Raw genomic sequence first — 17,803 nt, forward strand, 5'->3', positions numbered from 1 at the left:
TGTGGATTTTGGACATATATACTTGTGAAATTCTTTGTTTCTGTGTCACATTCAAACATGCTGGAGGTGTCTTCTGTGTAATTTTGGATTCTTGAGCCACCTGTTTCACAGACTCATCAGAGAAAGTGATGACAGGAGGATGAGAGGGGAAGTCGAGTGGAGGGGGGACAAAGTTCAAAGGACAAGGGATCGGGTCCATCTAAAAGAGAACCAAAGAAAACGTCTGTAGAAAAAAGCGCAATATTTTTTAGGTGGCCTTCAACAACAAGTCTTGCACTGACTTTCAAGTGACATTTTGCTTTTGAGAACAACGACGCAGTTATAAATTCAGCAACATTCACGTCCACTTGGATACTCTCAAACCTGTCCAAACACTGACCGCAGACGATGGTTTATCTGTCCTCTTTAATTTCACATCATTCTGGTTATGGGGTAATGGAAGCACTAATGTCCACTTCACCTATTCAGTAAGGTAAATGCTGTCCAAGGTTACAGCAAAAAAGTACATCAACGAAAGTGATAAATCAATCAATAAATAAATCATATTTTTGCACACAGTCACACCTCTGAGACTGGGTTTAGAAGATGAGGTGTTAACGGTATTCCTAAGAATTTAACTGAGAGTATTTGTTCATTAAATATTTCATAAAACACAAACTTTTTAAATAATTTTAGTAGTCAATCCAGCTGTGATTAGTATCTGTCCGCAAATCTGACAAGCTGTCTTAATAATTTTTTTAAGAAAAAATTATTTGTGTGGCAAATATCAGCCACACAGTACAGATTTAACTTTTTCATTTCATTCATGGTTTTTCAAATATCAAATCTTGAAAAAAATAGGCACACCCCAAATTCTAGAGGCATATAAAATATGCTAACATTTGCATACTAATTCTAATGTTTGCAACTAATATCATAATCAGATTAGAAAAACTGTATCAGATTTAAAAATCCCCAGCCAAATAGCTGTCCATGCAGTTAACATTTCAGACAAACCTTTAGTTTTCTACTGTCCATTGTAAAGTTGATCATTACTGGTTTCAATTAAACTATCTGCAGCCTATCTGTAATTATTTCTGCTGGAATATGCATGCTGAGTGATTTTAATAACCCATCCACCTATAAACATTTATATGTATCTATATATCTTATGCATTTAAACACTAGATAAGGTTTATCAGATTGTGTACAGTATTATATTTGTGACTGAATGTAAACAGAAATAAATGTAAAAAAGTAATAGTTAATAGTTCTGTGTCCCTGGTAGCCATGTAGAATTTTTGGTGAGCAACTTTTGAAGTTTAAAATTGAATTACTGATGGAGATTGGTTTTAACTTGTAACTCTAAAATTCAGAGTTGTGAGTGCATGATTAATGCACCAGCATTCTCCAGGTTCACTGTATTGCTTTCTGCACATTATTTTCTTTTGTTTTTGGAGGAGTTCAAGATTCTGATTGTGAAGTTCAGTTTAACTTCTCTGAATAAATGAGTTTAGCATCCCAACTTGGTGGGTGTCAAGCATTTCTACCCTTTGCACTATGGATTTTGAAGTTCAAACTTTTATAAAGGTTTCATGGGTTACTGCTGAATTTTTGCTTTTCTCTCTTCCCTTTAAACATGGAGATTTACTTGTGTGCACAGATGTTTTCAGAAGCAGTGTTTCTCTTATAAGAGGTTCTTACTGTCTGAGCTCTTTTACATTGTAAACACCTGATATTATTAAATGTTCAATACAAAGAACAGAGCAGACACATTAAACAGTCTTGTAACCTTTTCAGCTTATATGTTTTTGAATCTCATTGACTAAAAAAAAAAAATAAGAATCACGACTCAAACAAAAACAATGCACACAAAGGTTTTATTATCTTCAGTTATAGTAAAACCTGAAAATTCGAGGCATTTCCCCGTCAGACCACAAAGTACAGTAGCCTAAGCACAACTACTAATCCTCACTTTTTTGGCTTGGAGAAAAAAAGCCAGCTCATTTCCGCTCCTGTCTACAGTATTGCCCTCAGGTCGGCGGCCGGTGGCTGGAGCCCCATAAAGTAAGACACTGAGAAAAGACTCACAGAACCAACATGATGGGAAAACTGTTACGCAATCCCCCAACCCACTTATGGTTGTAGTGCTATTACACATAAAATCTTGCTAAATATAATACCCTACATTTTATGCATGAGGTAGAAAAGACAGGAGACAATAAGAGCTAAAATAACAGTTGTGGAGATAATCCAGCGGGAAAGCAGCGGACGGGATCAGACCCCGCGGAGCCTGTTAGGAAAAAGCTTTAATTCATACCAAATCATCCCACCACAGCTGCCCTCCTCCTCTTGTTCCCAGGCAGAATTGATGTGAGCCAGATACAATGAGACAAACTTTTATCATTTACAAAAGGCAGCTGCACCATTTTTAGCTCCTCAAAGCCCCAGCTGAGTCATAGTTAGCCTCTGTGACAAAAGAAGGAGGAACAAATACAGGCAGAAAAATGACAATCAGCTAAACACGCTGAGATCTGGAGAATGCAGAGCGGGGTTTGATTTTTGTTTTATTATGAACAGCTGAAAGGTCTTGTCATGTGAGCATAACTAAAGAAAAAGAGAGAAAAGCAAAGCAAGAATGAAATTTACAACACTGTGTTAGGAGATCCACTTGTGAGACTGTTTCAACAATACAGTGTGTTCAAGTCAACACGGTCAATGTCTGGGCCGGCCAGCAAAAATAGCAAATGTCCAAGTTGTTTTTATTGCTTGATTCACAAACTGTGGTTTTAAATGGGAATCTAAAACCACAGGATTCATCTCTCTCCTGAGGACATGAATGCACTTAATGGAATAACAGACAAATATTCCTCTATTTGTACAGCAAACACAAAATGTGTAATATCAATAAGAAATACCAATAACATTTCTTTCTCCACTAATTAAATAACCAGAAATTCTACTTTCTACACTTTTTCATATAATAAGTAGAGAAGGTTTTTACAGATAGATGTCACAAAGTGCTTCATTACAAGAGTCAACTCAACAACATTCACAGTAAGAGAGAAAACTGAGATGTAACTATCATTCATGATGTTGAGTTCTCTGGAATATTGCAGGTCTGACATAATATAATATTATTCATTATTTACATTTTTATAACTCATGGTAGAACTATACAATAGACACCTGTTGAATTAGGAACCAATTTTAATTGTGGTGAATGCTGTATATTTTTCATTCCTGCTTTTTATGGAGTAACCATGGAAATATAACAGCTTGACATTAGAAGGTAAATAAGTCAGGGTTTCCTTTTAGGTTGCTAGTTATGTAATGAGTACAGTAAGATGTTTCTTGAAATATCTTTACTCCATTTAGTTTTGCTACAAGTATCAAATATGGAGAACCATTGTTTAGTTTTATACCTCTCTAATCGTTTTTGTTGTTGTTGTTGTTGTTGTTGTTATCTTTCTTTTGGTTTTGTGGTTTTGTTTGTATTTCCTTCTAATTCTTGTAAAGCACTTTGAACTACCTTGTTCCTGAAAATGTGCTATATAAATAAATTTACCTCTGACCTCTCCTGTCGGGTTGAGCAAAGGTGCAGACATTACTAAACTGAAAAATGTATGTTAATTCAATCAAACTGGTTGTTTTAATAATGGCTTTTTGACATTTGTGCCACAAAATCATCACATTCATACAATATAAATATGTTGTAAAAATGTGAAACATTTGACACTGTTTGATAATTGTCTTTGGTGGTAAGAAAGTCAAATCAGATGTCAATGCATTTGTCATGCTGAACAATCACACACATTTCTCACTCCGATTTTCTTGCAGAGCAAAGATTATTAAAGTTTTTGTTTTAGGTATTTTCGGTGCCATTTGAATTAAGGCTTATGGACAGTCATACTTTTCCAAACTGGATAAAAAGTTGTGTAGTAGTAGTGCTTCAAAGTAGCTGATAAGAGAACTAATATTTTTTATTTTGCTGTTTATAGCAGTCATATTTTCCTTTGAGTCAGCTGTTGCCTTACTTCTTACCTGGCTGGATTCAAGCTAGTCATGAACTTCACTTATAATATGATTCTTTTGTGCTTTCCATAAGGGCTCATAGTTTGGATGATTGTTTTTCCTTGACATCTAGGATTTTCTAGTCTGTGGATATTTTTGCTTTATTAACTTTCCTCTCAGTAACTGCTTCAATTCATCCTTTCTCAAGTGTTGCAGCACATGTTGCCATAGATACACTTGTTTTTTTTTTTTCCTTCGAAGATGGGTCATGTGTACATTTTGTGACGTCATTGAAACAACAATGTGAAGGGGCTTCGAAACATGAGAACATAACTATACAATTTTAGAAGTTTTATAGCTTTAACTTTTAATAATTTAGAACTGACTCATGGCTCATTATTTTTACATTTGTACATTTTAAACACAAGTTGAGTTTTTTTTCTCCAACAAATCACCTCATTATCAGATAACCTACTTCCATGCCAATTCTATGAATGGCACAGCAAAACAAAATTAGCAGCTGAACAAACTTAGTCGTCAGATGTGAGGTAACTGTTTCCAGCTGTAGTTGTCTAAAACAGACAAGTTTTAATCCTCTAATTCATTTTTTTTTTCTCCGTCTGGCAGCTTTGTGATGGAGATACGAGTCTACGAAGTGCAGAGTTATCTTTTTCCCATTTAAATGCTAATGAGCATGCTGCAGTACCAGTCAAAGCACAGCAGAAACAGTGTGAATTTTTAATATCGTATCGCACCAAAAGGTAACAGCTCTCCTGATGAGGTTAGAGGAATGAGTACATGTTCCCTCATTAAATTCAACACAAGTGATGTGTCCCTCCAAGTGTGCGGAGGGCCACCGTGTCGCAGCTTCCTCGTCTGCGTGTCTGTGGTCAATTTGTGTGTAAGAATGCGTGCACACTCACACCTGCCCGGTTCGTTTAGGTGGGTGCAGACTTCCAGATGTGCACAGCGGATTGCACTTGATTCCTCACCTCATTGGCAATGAACAGCTGTTAATTGCCTCCCGAACATGAGGGGCAGGCCAGGAGACGGGGATTGAGCTCGTCGCAGCATGTTAATAATTACTTTATGTGAGTGATTAAGCCATTGGTGGTAAAAGGTTGGAGGTTAAACGGTATTAAATGTGATGACAATCCTATTATATAATGACCTCTGCTCATGTGCAGCTTCAATTTATTGTTCCTGTATATTTGCCAATTCTGTACATGATTTTCTCTTCCCTGTATTTATTTTGATAATGCCTTACAATACAGACAGACAACTATTGCTGGCTTTTTAATTATTTATGCAGTGTTATTACAAGTCTCTAGAAAAAGAAAATTACATTTTTAAATAAACATGTTGAGCTCAGGCAGTACCTTGAAAACATGTCCAAACCAACAGAACCTTTTTGGATTGTGTCACCTTACAACCACAAACTTCAATCTTTTGTTTGTGGATTTTATTCAATAGACAAAGATAAAATAATCATTAATTGCTTAGTGGAAGAAAAAAATATATATATAAAATTACTTTTCAGAACAGCCTTTCTCTGAAAAGAAACCTGCAAGAATTTTGTTCATTCTTTCTTCCTTTGAGATGCTAAATATTAGTCTAGTACATGTAGGCCAAACGATTCAACTTTAGTTTCATCTGACCAGAGGATCTTCTTTCACGTGTTTGCTGTGTCCCCTACATGATAGTTGCAAACTGCAAATAGGACTTTCTGAGATGTTTCGTTTAACAATAGCCTTTTCCCTGAAACTCTTCTAAAAAGGACAGATTTCTAAAGTTTATGATTAATAGTTCATTGCCCCACCCGAGCTTTAGCTCCTGAGTTACACTGATGAATGTTTTCCTTGCTTGCTCTGTCAGATGATGAGGATGACCTTGGCAGGTGTGTCGATGTGAATTGTTGATTTTCTTTCAGTGATCGTGCTCCGTGAATTGTCGAAGGTTTAGGAGGCTGGTTGATATTCTAAGTCAGCTTCAAATCTTTTCACACAAGTCAGTTTATCGCCGACTTGTCTCTCTGTTCTTTAGTATTATATTATTATTATTGTCTAATATTAAGCTACACACTGCTTTATCTGCAAGTTATCTGAATGATGAAAGCAGTTATCTTTAAGTTAACATTTCATAAATTGAAGCCCATTTTATTTTTTCCCTCTTCTGAATTATTCTCAAATATGAAACACATTAGAGTTTGTGGTTTTTACACAGTTTTACCCCGTAGGAGAATCTTTTCATTTTCAATGATGTCTGGGAAATATCGCAGACGTCATCTAAGAATAATTTTAAAATATAACACCAGTCCTTATTTTTTGAAAAACAGAAGGACTCAACCACTGTTTTTACAGAGTCCCGGGGACTGATTCTTCTGGTAGCCAGCTGTAATCTTTGGTTTCGTCGTCATTTTTCACTTTTCACTGCTCAGATAGTTGCTGCAAAGAGCCAGAGGAAAATTTGGAAAGCACGGAGGGACTTTTGTGAAAGCAGGCACTCCTCAAAGCCAGGATTCAATAATTGCTTTCCTCTTGTCTCACGCAAGTGACAGATGGCGAGGCCACCAGAGGGCTGAAGATGGGAATAATATTGTTGATTAAAAAGAAATATAGGAAACAACATGCAGCTGTTGGCTGCATGACAAAAAGAGAGACTGGGAGAGGGGAAAAATAGAAGAGAAAGAACCGGTTAGCAGTGACAATACAACTCATCTGGCCCCCCACATTTTAATCCCAGGTCATTTCAACTACTGAAGTGTGAAGGATTTCTGGAAGGTAAGTTATTCATGAGACATATTTATTAGGACAAACCCCTTTCAAGGATTGCACACCTTTATGTATGACTCTAGATTTGGTTTTTTGTGTGTTTTTTTTATTTGTTTAACTTGGACTCAGACACTTGTCTTTTAAGTTCAAAGAAACTCAGACATCACAAACATCTGTCTTGTGTGTGAAGGTATGTTAGCTGTTTCTCGTATTCAGAAAAATTAAATCCTCCAGAAGTCAAAAGGATCCAACCTGTACAGCGTCTTTTACACATGTTAATATAATATTTCCAAGAATTTCCTCAAAATATGGAAAACTGAAACATCCTACAGAAGATGTAGTCGTTAGTATACAGAAAGACGCCCAAGGGGCCTTTTTGTAATGAGCTGTTACAAAAACAGACATCTGTGTTTCTCATTTTTCTCTAGAAATAATCTAGTAACCAGTATCCCCTGATATAATAAAAGGTGTGCAAAGAATAAATAAATATTTTTACATAATTGTCTTTTCTTTTCATCTTGGAAATTCCTGTTTGACCTCACACGACTGTAAGGTAACTCTAATGTCTTTAACAGTACATGCAACCTAAGCTACTGTATCTATGCTTTATAGAACAATAAGTATGCATGTCGGGTGTCAGCTGCATTGCATGTTGTCCGGATAAGAAGCGAAATAAGCCTGTGTGATCGGCTGGGTAGATCAAGTGAGCTTAAAAGATTTAGGCTTCATTTGCCCATGAATATCTGATGCCTATCTGAGGCAGGAGCTGGCGATTCGCTGTTAGGTCACTGAGGTGTTGGTGGAAATCTGCCTTATCAGCATCTGGCCATTTTTTCCCCGACCGGCTCTTTTGTGAATATTCAACCCTTTGTTTCTCTTTCTCCTTGCCTGAGTCAAAATATAGTAAATGATTCATCCACTAGTCACACATCAAAGGATTTTCAGAATCAAGATATCACCAAAAACAAGCAGAAATTAACTATTGTTCTACTTTGATTTGACACGCAACCTAGTGCTGCTTGGCTGCGCTAAATATAAATCAGCAGCTGGCAATCAGTGGTTAATTAAAGCTGTGAAATGACCTGGGTCTGATTGTGATTCTCCGGTGGTCGTGTAAGACAAGCCTCCTGTGGTTTCGCTAAAAGTCATCAGTCGCATATCTGGAGAGTTCATGCCTCAGAGTTCAGACACGACACACACACACGTCTGTCTATATGTTCTCCTCATTCTGTTGTTAATCATTTTGGGATGTGTGGATGAGAGTTACTTAAATTAGAGAAGTGAACTCAGATTGTTTTATTCAAATGTGTGTTAATCACCATCTTTTCAAAGTAGGAGTTAGATAAGCAAAAAGTGTTACAATCATCCCCTATTCATTATATTTTTTTTCTGTTTTGTTACAAATTCTGTCACATCACAACCCTTCACTTTCATCTGTTTTATTGGAAACGTATGTGATAAAACAACACAAATAGGATTCAAAATATGTAACAAGTAAACAAATCTGAAAAGTGTGGCCTGTATTAGTTTTCTTTCCCCTTCACTCTCAACTCCCTCGATAAATCTTTCAAACAAATTAGTCCAGACTAACAGCCTTGCTGCTTCAGACTTGAGCGTCGCTGCACAAGGTTTTTTCATTCATGACGATGAATTGCAAAGCCAGAAACATCAGTAATAAAGTTTGTTTGTTTGTTTATCTGGATCCCCGTTAGCCATTGCCGTAACAGTGGCTACTCTTCCAGGGATCCACAGTAATAAAGTTGTGGAGAAGCTTAAAGGAAAAAAAATATCTAAAGGCATTTTTCAATGCACTTAATCTGACAGAGCAGAGAAGTGGTTTGAAGCAACCAAAAGACACAAGATAAATCTGGAGGACATGTGGAGATTTACACAATCTGCAAGAATAAAACCTGTGAAAAGAAGGTCATAATAAACCCTGATTACAGCAAACGTCTGTTAGCAGGTGGGACCACAATGAAACTTTTTGTCTACTTGCAAAATCCTGTGTGCATCAGAGAAATAACAAGAGAGTAGACATCACTCTGAACACACAGCTATTTGAAGAAACATGGTGGTGACTGCATTATGCTTAATATTGGAAGAAAACTGTTTCGAAGCTGCAAAAAACTCAAACTCAGGTGAAGGTCCACCTTCCAGAAGGACAATGAGCCAAAAACATAAAGCCAGATCAAGAATTTAAGGATTTAGATCAAAATCTATCCCTTCATTAAAATGGCCCAGTTAAAGCCTGGATCTAAATGTAACGGAGAATCTCTGAAAAATGTTGACTATTTTTCACCACTCAATTGGACTGAGTTTAAGTTACTTTGCAAAGGAGAATCCACATAAGTTCAGTCTCTGGTAGAGATAGCTGGTAGAAATTTACCCCACAGACCTGCAATTGAAACTGCAGCAAAATGTGATGTTTACCTTAATGGACCTGAATATAAATTTCTACTCGACTTTTTAGATTTTATTTGTACCGTTTTGAAAACCATGTATTGCATTCCTTCTATAAATATGTGCCACTTTGAGTACTCTAATCACAGAAATCTCACACATTTCTTGTTGACAAGATGAAAAAACAATAGAAAGGAAAATTAACAATTTTGTGAGGCACAGAATATTTGTGACCAAAAAGATAAATGTCTATGGTAATGAAAATAAATTGAAGCTACCTCTCTTATTTCAGTATCTACTTTCAACATTTTGGACTTGATTTTTCATTTTGAAACAAACTGAAAGCCTTTTGGCTCAAGACGAAATGCAGCAGTGTTCCCACTCTTTATTATTAAACTGTAGTTTGAATATGTGGAAAATGTGGTTTTATCCTTCGTGGGAACAATAAACACGCGGAAAAACTAGACGAGGCCTGCAGAATAAGCTGTTCTGTCTTGTAAATCATTTAATAAAATGTTCCAATTAAACGAATAAAAACATAAAGTTAACATTCTGAACCGAGACAATAAATCTGGAAAGTTGAAGAGTGGTGTCGGATAAAGATGTATGATTTTGTGAGATTTAAGGGAGGGCTGCTAAGGTAGGTTCCCTCCCTCTTGGGTGTGTCCACAACCGCGGAGACCTCAGCCTATCCACCTGCAGAAATCCGCTTCCTTCCACTCCAGACTTGAGCGTCGCTGCGCACGGGTTGAATCTCCGCTCCGACGATTGTGTCCAAGCGAAACTCTTCTCTTTTTTCGTTCACCTCTTCATGGGTAGAAGTGAAAACCCCACGGAATCTTCTGTTGCAATAAAGTGCTCACTTCAAGTTTAAGGGGCTCCGTGAAGGTAATTTAAATCCAAGCTTTGTTTGGCTCTGGGATATTCGTGCAGGATCTGCGATTCATACGCCTGCGGACGGAGCAACCTGAGTGGATGGTTTTAAATGGTGACCAGCCGTACTGCAAAATCTGGGAGCATCTAGAAGGTAGGTGATTATTACGGAAGTGTTTTTATGAAAAATGAAACCTAAAACTATAAGTTCACTTGTGACATATGCGCTTGAAGAATGAGGTGGGGAAAATAGTTGCTTTCTGAGTGAAAATGGATATTTGCAAGATTATTTGGTCATTTATTGAAATACTTAAGCTTTATATTTTTGGTGCGCCTCCCTAAACGCGTGGGAGGTCGCTTTTTTTTTATGAAACACTATTGAAAATCCCGCAAGGCGCAAAAGCCGTGCGTCATTGTCCGTGTCTCTGTGCGTTTTGGTGGACATTTAAAGTTTCTGCTGCATGTGCATTCTCAGATTTCAAACTAAGCACACATCCAGTCTCCAAACAATGATTTGGATTTCATGTAAATGCCATATTTTGCTTCTAAAATGCATGTGGATCATGTCCTCCTAACTCGCAGCCCATGCAGTCAGGCTTTATTTTGGTTAGCGGCTCTCCTCTGGAGCTCTGCCTTCTGTGGCTCAATGTGGAACTTGATCTTAAACCCTGACTGACAATCTGACCTCAAACTCTGATCCACGTTTACAAGGAGATCAGTGGCATACATGGATGGTTACATCGAATCCCCCCTCCATCTCCTTGCTATCGCTGTTTTGCTTCCAGACCTAGACCATCATGCATTTTTATGCACATTTTTCTTTGTTTCTTTCTCTTCCTTTTTTTGCAAATCCGTTTACACTCTAATTTCTTGGATAGTCCTCAGAACCCATTTATGAGGATATTATCTCCAGCTCTCTTTGTGGCTGATGGCAGCATGCTGATGCGCTTTGTGATTTAATCTGTGAGCGCAGCCAGTGCGCGCCAGGCTTAAGGGGCAGCAACTCTTTTCAGCCCTGCTATCGGGGAAACATTGCAATATATCCTCAAATTCGTTGCTATGCATTTGTAGTAAACACGTTAAACACCTTTAGTCAAAAAAGTTCAATTTTGCCTATTTCAATAAGTGCAAAGGCAAAGACCAGCTGGATTAATCATAAAAAAGCTACAGAAAATTTGACTGAAAAGAAAAGCTTGTGATAAAAAAAAATGCCAAAAATGCCAAAAAATGATTCACAAACCATGATTTAAGTTGCATGGCTTGGTAATACAAAAAGTCAGCCAATCATGCATCTTGAGTTGCTCATTAGATCAGCACTCAGATGAAAGAGTTTAAACCTGAGGCCTTATTTCCTTCACTTCAACACAAAAAGTTCATAATGAGCAAGGCCAGTTTTTGGATGTATAAAGCACTGAGCAAACACCTTCTACTGCCAACCCATGTATAACAGAATAGGTGGCCACTTCCCCAACTAAGTGTAAGAACTTGCATATAAATGTATGGATATTGAAAATAATCAGAAATAACCCTTGAAACTGACTTCTGTGTCATCTGCCACCTGCTGTGCAGTGCTAATTATTTTTACAGTGTACAAAATGCACAGCTGTCAGATTGGGGATTCAAATAAGCAACAGGACTCTTGTTCATGTGCGCAACTGGCAGATTACTTTTGTTTTTCTTCATGGCAATTCGCATGACAAGATAAGTACAGACAGTTTAGTAAGGAGGGTATTTTTATTGATTTATCTTTTTCTATATATTTTGCTTTTTGAATTTAAAGGGTCTGTGAATTTTTGACGCTTGGTATTGTCTGTCTTACAGCTACGGGACTTCTCCTCTGTTGACAAATAGAGGGACAATGTTGTGGGACAAACTGTCCTGGCTGCTGGCCCTCCTGGCTGTGTCAGCAGGCGGGCTGCCACCTTCCAATGATCCTCTGTCTGCTCCCAGAATCTTCCTGTCCTTTAAAGGTAAGGCACTTGAAAACACTGTGACCTTTCTTTTTGTGTTTAATCTGCAGACCTGGTGCAACACCCCCTCTCCATTTTGGTCTCTATCTGGAATGGGTTAACTGCTGGCAACCACAAGATTCAGGGTTTGTAACCCTGGTTCTTGTTCAGCCAGAGCTTAACTGGGGTTTGATTGTGTGAGAGAAGCGAGTGAGAATAATGAGATGTGCCGCTGATTGTCTGAACTATTCAGGGCCGCAGAATTTGTCTTCATCAAATTGCACGGCTGTTATTTGTCCCCCCCCCCAAACAAGCCTTTGTGTGACCTCGGCTGCTTTCTGAAATCAAGTCAAATTTAACACTTGGCTGTGCACGTACTCCGGGTGCACATCCAGCATGTTATGAATGTCGGTCAGTGCCAGTGTGAGAGCCTGTGTGTTGAATTGTCTGGCTAAAATAGGTCCCAGCAGAGCTATTTCTGCTGCGTTGTCAAAGTGGTGTCCAAGTCTGTCCTCGAGGTTTTATTGTACCTGTCTCTGCTGACAACTTTAATATTGCTGAGTTCGGATCTGTCTTCTTTTATGAGATCACCACTCTTGAGTACTGTTAGTCAGACAGCTTTCATGTGAGAAAATTGAAGAACACTGAATGAACTGCAGCTTTGAAGCCTTGAAAACCAAACCTCACTCCAGATGAACATAGGTGCTCGTAAAAACAATAAAATCCTGGTTTGTCTCACATAGTTTGTTTTATTTACATTGGTTAATACAGAATTATTGATTCTTAACGCTTGTTTGTCTGTATACATGATGCCAAACAAGGGCAGCACTTAAGTCCATAGAATTAGGTCGAGAGGTGGAGCATGGCCAAAGGGAAAACACATTAACTTTTGTTACAGGTTCTCTCAAAATTACAACATAGGGCATTGGTCTAGATGGAGACCTGCACTCTATTAATGCACTTCAATTCCCCCTTTTGCTTTAACCTTTGAGTCCAATCTTTTTCTCTCAGCGGGTGTTTCACTTGTTTATAGTCTCACATTTACTTTGCTGGAAAATGTCTATTTATTTTCTACTTTCTTAAATTTGTTTGCTTGTTTTTAATTAGTTTTGGAGGTTAGTTTATGCACGACGGAGCAACTCCATGTGGCTTGAGACTAATAATGCATCTAATCTGTGTGATCCGCTAATTGTATGGATTTTTGCACTGCTCCAGAAGGAATGCTTTATTAATTTTTTATGTGCTCGTGTACTTAACAAAGCACTTGGCTTTAGGCTTCATAACGACAATGTACTGCAGTTATCTCTTGTGATAAGTGCCTCATGATAATGTAAACAATGAAATTTTCAGTAAGCATTTGAATTTCTATCCAATATCAGAGTAAGGAAATGCAGAAGGTGAAGGCATTAGAGTTGCTAAATTTTCTGCACATGCCCCAGCCTCACATCTTTATCCATAAAGGTCTGTTTTCCTCTGATTATTTACATTTTAGGAAACTGGTGGGGAGGGTTTTGCTGCATTTGGCTGCCATTCAACTTTTTCTATTTCTTATTCTGCATCCACAGTTTGTATTTGCCTTTCTGATATTTGCTCTCTGTCAGAGCCACTCACAATGAACCATAGACGGAGCTAAACATGGCTTTTAAGAGGAAAAAAGACACAAGTAGAGCATTTTTGTTTAAGGACAATGCTTAAAAACCCACTCTTTATTTCACACTCGCATTAGGCTGCATCTGAGATGTGCATTAATATGCATGATAAAAAAAACAACTGACAAATTATATAAAAGCATCACTGTGATATAACAGCACTTTTGCACCATGTTTGCTAGAGTTGATGTTGGCTTTTTTCCTTTGATGCTGATAGACTACGGTTTATAAATCCAACATCTCTATCATTGAAATGAAAGAAATTAGTTCCTTGTTTTGAAAGGACAACATGATTTCTTTGATTAAATGAAGGAAATTATCTCTACAGAACCAAAGCTGCTTTATATATCCTGTCTTTTGGACTATTTTCCTTGCAGCTGACTCGAATGTGTGTAGTGAACAACTCGACTTTTTCCTTTACTCTTTCTGCTATTGGACATAAATCTGATTATGGTTGCAGACACACAAATCACTCTGGAAAGCTGACAGTATTTTCCCTAATGGTTAATATCAGTGTGCCTTGCAGACTGAGTTTAGACTGACAATCATTGAGTCGGTGAACTAAAATCTCATTACAGTTCATCAAGCTTTTGGGTTGCTTTTCTTCAGTGTGAACAGGAAACTCCTCAGAATTGATGGGAAAGTGGTCGGATCTAAATACAAAACAATCTAGGAAGAAAACGGGTTAAATGTCACAAAAATAATTGAGAATGGTAACACAACATAACCCCAAACAAAAAATCCAATTGTTTAATTCATAGCTTATTAGAATGTTCAAATGGCCCTGTCAAAGTAAAAACCTAAATCCAAATGGTTAAACACTACTTATCCAATTTGAATTTGATTCAATCTGACATATTTTCCAGATAATAAGATGTATAAACCTTGTAGAGAAATACCACAAAAGGATTTGCAGCTGTGTTATATTAAAAACCAGTGATTCAGTAAAGTATTGATTTGAAAGCATGTCTTTGTCATAATGTCCTTTTTTTAAATTTTGAGAAGTAGGCATACTTTTCCAACCAACTTAACAGGTGTGCACTAAAAGTAGTGCAAAACATACTGAAGCTTACAGCTGCTGTGAAGAGAGATATGAATATAAAAAATGTAATATCATTTTTAGAAGCACTAAAATTTAGTGTCAGGCAAGTTTATTTATTTATTTGTTCATTTCAATCATTTACAGCTTAAGATTAACATTTCACATGTTGACGTACAATTTTTAAATGAAAGTGAGTAGTTTGAAGTATGTTGCTATGTTACTGTTTGCATTCAGAACTTTGTGAAACTACATAATATAAGACGAAATGAATGTTCATTTGAAGCAAATCATCATGCAGGATTCCATAAAAACAGAGCTGAGAAACTAAATCCAGGCGGCACACCTTTCAATTTGTGCATCACCTTCATTAGAATTAATTGAAAGGAGTAACTGAGGATTTAGCACAAGATTTTATTTAAAAAAACAAGACAAAAAGGCTAAAATTTGTGCAAGTATGTAGCTCTTCTGTCTCATAAAGGCTGAACTAGACTGGCTTGTGTCATCTGCTGGGAACTCCTATAGTTACTTTTAAACAAGGACTATAATCACCTGCTATTTTAGAGCACAGGTCTCAGCGAGGTTTTGACCCTTCAAACAGAAGCCAGTCACTCCCGAGGTTAACTGCTCTCAAACTGTGGGAGAATGACACTATATTAACCAGTAATAGCTTGTTAGGGCAATCCTCAGGCACATTTGAAAGTGTTTAACTCTGCTTTTTTTGGCCTCTTTGTAGTCCGCAGCAGAACACCTGGGCACAAGGTTAGCTGTGGGAAGAAAGCCTGCAGAAGGAAGATAAACCCAGGCAGTCCTGTAATAGAACTAATTTTCACGGATGGTCTTTAGGTTCGTTCATCCTTTGTAGTTCCCCTCTCCTTTGGACAGTCTTTCTCTGACACATAATGAGTTGATGGTTGTCACGCCTGAACAAAAACTTCACTATCGTGCTCATCTTTCCTGACAGTTCTCGGGGCGAGGATCAGAATTGGTGACATGTCCTTCATCTTCTCATTCTCTGAATAATAAGCTGCTGCCACTGAGTTTGAACTTGCTGTTTTTAACTTTCCAACAATGGGGTGCTTCTGCAGATTATATCCCACTGGCAGATTTGTGAGAGACTTTTCGTTTCCACATGTTAAGTCGGCGTGACATTCCTCTACGTAGGTGGCCCTGTTCTGTTGTCATTTATTGGGCTCCTCTGGCAAAGGGAAAACATTAATCATGTCTGTCATGCCTGAGCTGTAGCCCCTAATAGTTAAAGGGGTATGAAAGCATGCACCTTTGTCTACTTAGATTCAGCTTAGACTTTACTGATGTCAAGACTAGAGATCCAATCTTCATCTTTTCAGCTTTGACCTTGCCAGTAGTTCTTTTACCTTATTCTAAATTCTCTTTAGCATTCAAAATAATATTTAAGTAAAACTTTACCTGAACAGGGAGATTTTCAAAAGTCTCCCAATATTTCAGCATGCAACCTGTTCCATGACAGACTGAAGTTTAAAGCTCAAAAGGAGAAAAAAAAGCAGTTTAATACATTTAGCCTTCATGTTATCTGTCCTCTGGGTCAGTTCATCTAAATTCTCCTAAATATTTGTGCAGCTGATACAAATAGAGCGTAACATATAAATATGTTTCAGAAGAGATGGAGTATAAAACAACCATAATTTCAAAAGTACAAAGCTGCCTCTGACTTTAATTTAAACACATAAGTGATCATGAAAATAACTATATTTGAGTAATTTTCCTTCAGTGACAATTTCCACATTGATGATTGTTATGGACTGGTAGCACTTAAGTATATGGTGGGTTCACTCATTAGAAAAGTATCATAGTTTTGAGTTTCTAATCGATTGATCAGCAAACCGTGCCAGTCAAGGTGAAAGTCGTCTGATTCCCCAGATAATTTCTCGGTGCATCTAACACAGCTAATATCCTTTAATTAATCGTTGCTGCAGATAGTTTGTTAAATTTATTGTTGCAGGAGTGTTCTGGAGGTTTTTCTGACATCTCTATTATCATTGTTTTAATCTTATGATGATGATTCAAAGTGATCCAACGGCCATACAAATCAGTCCAACGACACAAACCTGCTGCAGACCAGATTATTTATTCATCAGACCCCATGATTGTTTCTGGGTGATATGCATCATGAGGAAAGGTTTAGTTATTTTGTTTTGATTTCTACATGCATGCATAATGCTAAGACATAAATTGACTGTAAATATTTTGAACTTTTGGAAAGAAATGACTCAAAGCAAAAACATGTTTAAAAAAAATGCAAACTTTCTTGTTTTCCATGGAATGAAGTTTGTCTAGTTAACATTCATCATCTTTCAGGTCCTTCTGTTTAACGGCTTTGTGACCAGGAAACTTTAAATTCAAAATGATCAAAACCAGCCATAAAAAGGATAGTAGATTTTTCAGAGCCTCTCACTGTCATTAACCTGCATAAATTTGCATCTTGCATATTTGAAAGATTTTTGTCAAAATTCTGTTCACAATGATTCGTGTATTTCTTCTTGCTACAATGCATTAATCTGTTACTTTCTTTAAACATGCAGAATCATACTCACTGAAAGAACATCTATACTTACTTGATCTAAAAAAAATAAAATGGCATTGCCATGAGAAGAGCTTCTACAAAATAACGTTTGGTAGCTGTAGCACGCGAGCCCCCAGCAATTATTACAATACTTAATTAGTTTCTTCCTCAGAGGCGATGCTGGTGGAGAAAGGTTGGTGTATCCCAGCAACCTCTGCTCCACAGGATGCGTTGTGTCAAACTCTGATTATTCAGGAGAGCCAAACAGAAGGTGACAGCTCCACTGCTAAATATAGTGGCCCTCCTGTCTTCTCTTTTTTTTTTTTTTTTACCTCCCTTCCTTTCCCTCCTCTGCCTCGTCATCCTCCTCTGCTTTTACACCATGCTTACCCTCTCTTCCTGCCTCTTGATGAGAAGCTGGCAGTGTGAGCTTAAGGAGGAGAGCACCCAGTGTGCCGCCCACAGCAGGGACACTGTTTTACCACATGCACAACAAAAAGAGAGGGAGCATGGATTTTTAAGTGGCCATAGTTGAAGGAGGAAGCTCACACTGGGCTATCAATCTGAGGGCAGGAGCATGTTTAATT

At 37.6% G+C, this 17,803-nt stretch overlaps 1 protein-coding gene across 1 annotated transcript in view; it reads left to right on the forward strand.

Annotated features, from left to right (window-relative positions):
• Nucleotides 1-9,882: 9,882 nt before the first annotated feature.
• sema3fa (sema domain, immunoglobulin domain (Ig), short basic domain, secreted, (semaphorin) 3Fa) overlaps nucleotides 9,883-17,803 on the forward strand; it is a 53,700-nt gene continuing 45,779 nt past the window's right edge. Inside the window, exons 1-2 of the mRNA XM_044121295.1 lie at nucleotides 9,883-10,191; nucleotides 11,859-12,007. Coding sequence (XP_043977230.1) covers nucleotides 11,896-12,007 — 112 coding nt within the window. The 5' untranslated portion in view covers nucleotides 9,883-10,191; nucleotides 11,859-11,895. The remainder of the gene's footprint in view (nucleotides 10,192-11,858; nucleotides 12,008-17,803) is intronic.

Source organism: Gambusia affinis, linkage group LG07 (assembly GCF_019740435.1).
Source record: "Gambusia affinis linkage group LG07, SWU_Gaff_1.0, whole genome shotgun sequence".
Lineage (NCBI taxonomy): Eukaryota > Metazoa > Chordata > Actinopteri > Cyprinodontiformes > Poeciliidae > Gambusia > Gambusia affinis.